Genomic DNA, 3,875 nt, shown 5'->3' with positions numbered 1-3,875 from the left:
ATGATCTTCCATTATGACTTCTGATCAAGTATTTAAAATTGTTTTCAGTATTACTAACAGATTAATAACACTGTGTTTATAAAAATGCTCTATAAAATGAACATTACATGGTATTATATTATGAATATTATAATATTTTTTTTTTACTTGATGTTAACAGAGACTGTCCAGTAAAACAAATACAGTTCATTTAACACACTTCTGCCTTTTGTAACCTATAGCAAGGCATGTTGACAGACAATATGGGGTAAGTTGTCACAAGGGCAGCATGTTGTTTATTAACACATTTGAGAAGAACTCATCTGTTTGTAATATGAGTTTAAAAAAATGTATCTAAAATGCATTACAGGGTATTTAACGGCATTTCAGAAACATCTAAACAGTTAAACAATTATGAAACAAAACACACAGCAAAAATGGAAAAGGTAATGCCCAAAATGTCTAAAAACATCTTCATAAAATACACTTGTCCAGAATACACACCTAAAATCCTAGCTGTTTAGTTGACTCTTGCCTGAATGCATTTCAGTGTGGTTTTGTGTTCACTTGTTAACCCAAAAGCTAATACAATTTTTTATTTTTTTTATTTTTGTGTGTCACAAAACCTATAAATCAGTACAACTGAAGTATTTGAAAGCAACACACAAAAGCACTGCTAGAGAAAACACATATTTGTGCAATTGTACTTTTGACGGTAAACCTTACAGCCTTCGTAACAGCATCCCCGTGTCTTGGTTTATTCCTAAAAAACAAAGAGAACAAATGTCATCTTTCTTTTTTCTACACATGTATAAATGTCTTCTTTAGGCTATGTACTAATAGTTCATTGTGTGTACATTATGAGGCAAGTGCAGCATTTTAAACATCACAAACTTTAGCAACAACATTTTACTCCCGTAGGGCTTCATTCATGAAACACTAGAACTAATTTAAATCTGTTTTCAGTCGCCGGCATCTCCTGCAGTTGATAGAAACCTGTTTGTCTGCATTACAGGGGCGAGTCCACAGCATGTATTCAAAGAGTGAGAGAGACTTAACCAGGTGTATTTTTAAACTACAGTTACACATTTAAACAGGTATAATATGTTGTTTTCAGGGGCAGATGAAAACCGCAGAATTGAATAAACAGAACAGCATTTCTCATTCTATGCTGCCGTTTGAATTTAGGACACGCCTCATCAATATTAAGAATGAATATGTTAATACATGATGTCTGTGACATAAACAACCTACATATTCACAGAACAGGTTGTCGACTTGTTCAGTATGTTTGAGTAAAGAGCCCATCTCTCTCTTTCTCTCTCGCTTTGTTTGTCTCTCTGTCTGTTTGAATGATGTGCAGTTATTTTGTGAACTCTTGTGCGGGTGTGTCTCAATATGTGTCCTATTTCTGTAGGGCTGGGCGGTATATACCGTACAACAGTAGAAATGTGTCAACTGGTAGTGAGAAACATAAAGGAATGTGATAATACAGATCGGAACGTGTTCCAAACGGGACAAGACGGGTAAGAACTTGTTATTAAAGGAATATTCCGGGTTCAATATAAAAGTTAAGCTCAATCGACAGCATTAGTAACATAATGTTGATTAGCACAAAAATTATTTCGACTCATCCCTCCTTTTCTTTAAAAAAAGCACAAATGTGTGTTCCAGTGAGGCACTTACAAAGGAAGTCAATGGGGCCAATCTGTAAACGCTAAAATACTCACTCTTTCAAAAGTATAGACACAAGACATAAATATTGTACATGTTTGCATGATGTTAGCATGACCAACCTTTTCTGTGTAAAGTTATATTCAATTTTACATCTTCGTTACCATGACGATGTAACAATGTAAACCCTAAAACGACTGTAAAAACGACATTTAAACAACTTTACAGCTCAAATAATATATGAGTTGATCAACGATGCTGCGTTAATGTAGAGTTCAAATAATGTGCAGTCACAGGTGTACATATACCAGCTATTTTACCATGAATGCGGCTGGTTGAAAATCTGAGGAGGAAGGGAATATATCTCAGAAACCCGCAGAGCAAAACTTCCCACCCGTCTGAAATAGGCTACGTTTTTATTATTATTATTTTTTTTGGTAAAACATCCTGTTAAAGCACTAACGTTACCTCATCACTGCTGGAGGAAGAGGACCTGCGTCCACGTCCGTGTCCGTGTCCATGACCATGTCCATGTCCATGGCCGTGACCCTTCTTGTGTTCTTTATCTTTCTTCTTGTCCTTGTCTTTGCATTTGTCCTTGCCTTTGTCTTTGTCCTTGTCTTTGCATTTGTCCTTGCCTTTATCTTTGTCCTTGTCTTTGCACTTGTCTTTGTCCTCATCTTTGTAATCACTCTGATAAAACATGCATAAAAAAAAAAAACAAATGCATCGCATACCATAAACCTGTATTGCCGCACATCCTCTTGTCCTATGTTCCTCATTTGAAATGCTAAATGACTAAATGTGTAAATGCAAATTTTACTTCTATCCTTAAAAGGAATAGTTCACCCCAAAATGATAATTCTCTCATCAACTTATAATTTTTGGGTGAACTATCCCTTTATATGATGTACTTCCGAGTGAAGAAGTACATTCAACGAGAAGAAATGTAGGGCAGGGCTTGATTTTATTCACCAGGAACTGATTAGATCATTAAAAGTGGCTGTTTAATGGAGCACACAAATGAATTGTGTTGGTAACGTTACTCCACCTAAAGTAGTCCCACCTAAAGTCAATTTAGACACCTTTACACCTCAAACGCCAAACATTATTTAACTGAGGAATTCATATGAATGCTTTAAAAAGAAAATACAAGATTCACATTTCTGCTTTTAAAACCTCTGGTACACTAGCCCATGGACTAACATTGTAAGTGTTTCCATTGGAAGCGAGTTAACTATTTGATTAGTGACTTAGAAATAGTTCAGAAGATGTAACATTTCTTATTCATTTTATGTCACAATGTTACTTTGTTTTAATCAAAAATTATTCTACAACTTTCTGTTTATTTCCAGGTTTAAATGAGACTTATCCCAGATATTCAATGTTAACTTTTGACCCCCACTGCATATTATATTGTAATGCGCACACGTCTTTATTAAAAAAAATAAATATTATTATTTTTTGTTTTACCATGGTCAATTCTGGTACTTCACATATATGGCAAATAAAATAGATTCTGATGTCATGGATTACAATTTATAGTGAATAAAATATTCATACCTTGTCCTTATCCTTGCAATCTTTGTCTTTCTCTTTTTCTTTCTCCTTTTCTTTGTCTTTATCTTTTTTTCCAAAGCCAAATATTCCCTCCACCTCTTGTCCCTCCGCCTTCTTCAAATCATCATCTCCAACAGCTGTAAAAATGAACAAATAATACAAAGTGAATTAAATGACCAGTTTCACTAGTTCACAATTGTTTCTTAATTCAGATGTTTATAAGTTGTTTATAAAGCTGTTTACCTGCATCCAGATCGAAGTCCATGATGAACCAGTTCTAACTTTAATCTGATCTACTTTACTACTGCAGTAACTCCTCAACATCTGTGTTTTTCAGGTGTAACAGCCGCGCCCAGGTGAGCGAATTCATCAATCCTACTATGGAGAAGGCATGGCTCATGAATATTAATTACGCGACGTTACGTTTATCCAGTATACCTACCTGATTGGCTGACAGGCAGACGTTGGCAAGTCAGTATGACGAAGCAACGAATACTATATGACGACAGCGTCCGTCATGAATATTAATTAGGTCCCCAGGCAACAATTTAATATTCAAAGTTACCTGATTAATATTCATGAATAAGCCTTCGACATAGTAAAATAAAGTGACCCAATAGTGCATTTACAGAATAAGGGACAATAATAACATATCCAGCTTG

At 35.0% G+C, this 3,875-nt stretch overlaps 1 protein-coding gene across 1 annotated transcript; it reads right to left on the bottom strand.

Annotated features, from left to right (window-relative positions):
- Positions 1–248: 248 nt before the first annotated feature.
- LOC127429945 (uncharacterized) lies at positions 249–3,578 on the bottom strand. The gene is made up of 4 exons (XM_051679340.1): positions 3,457–3,578; positions 3,217–3,350; positions 2,122–2,346; positions 249–742 (listed from the first exon to the last, which is right to left on the bottom strand). The coding sequence occupies exons 1-4, from the start codon at positions 3,476–3,478 to the stop codon at positions 737–739; spliced, it is 387 nt and encodes a 128-aa protein (XP_051535300.1). The 5' UTR covers positions 3,479–3,578; the 3' UTR covers positions 249–736.
- Positions 3,579–3,875: the final 297 nt, after the last annotated feature.

The sequence above is a fragment of the Myxocyprinus asiaticus genome, chromosome 39 (assembly GCF_019703515.2).
Source record: "Myxocyprinus asiaticus isolate MX2 ecotype Aquarium Trade chromosome 39, UBuf_Myxa_2, whole genome shotgun sequence".
NCBI classification, from domain to species: Eukaryota; Metazoa; Chordata; class Actinopteri; order Cypriniformes; family Catostomidae; genus Myxocyprinus; species Myxocyprinus asiaticus.
Note: the sequence above shows the minus strand (reverse complement) of the source record. Positions and strands in the feature narration are given on the sequence as shown.

Coding starts and splice junctions, on each gene's coding strand:
- LOC127429945 (XM_051679340.1), bottom strand. CDS start 3,478: ATGGACTTCGATCTGGATGCAG. Junction 3,351..3,456: donor GGACTTCGATCTGGATGCAG/GTAAACAGCTTT, acceptor TCATTTTTACAG/CTGTTGGAGATGATGATTTG. Junction 2,347..3,216: donor ATTGCAAGGATAAGGACAAG/GTATGAATATTT, acceptor ATGTTTTATCAG/AGTGATTACAAAGATGAGGA.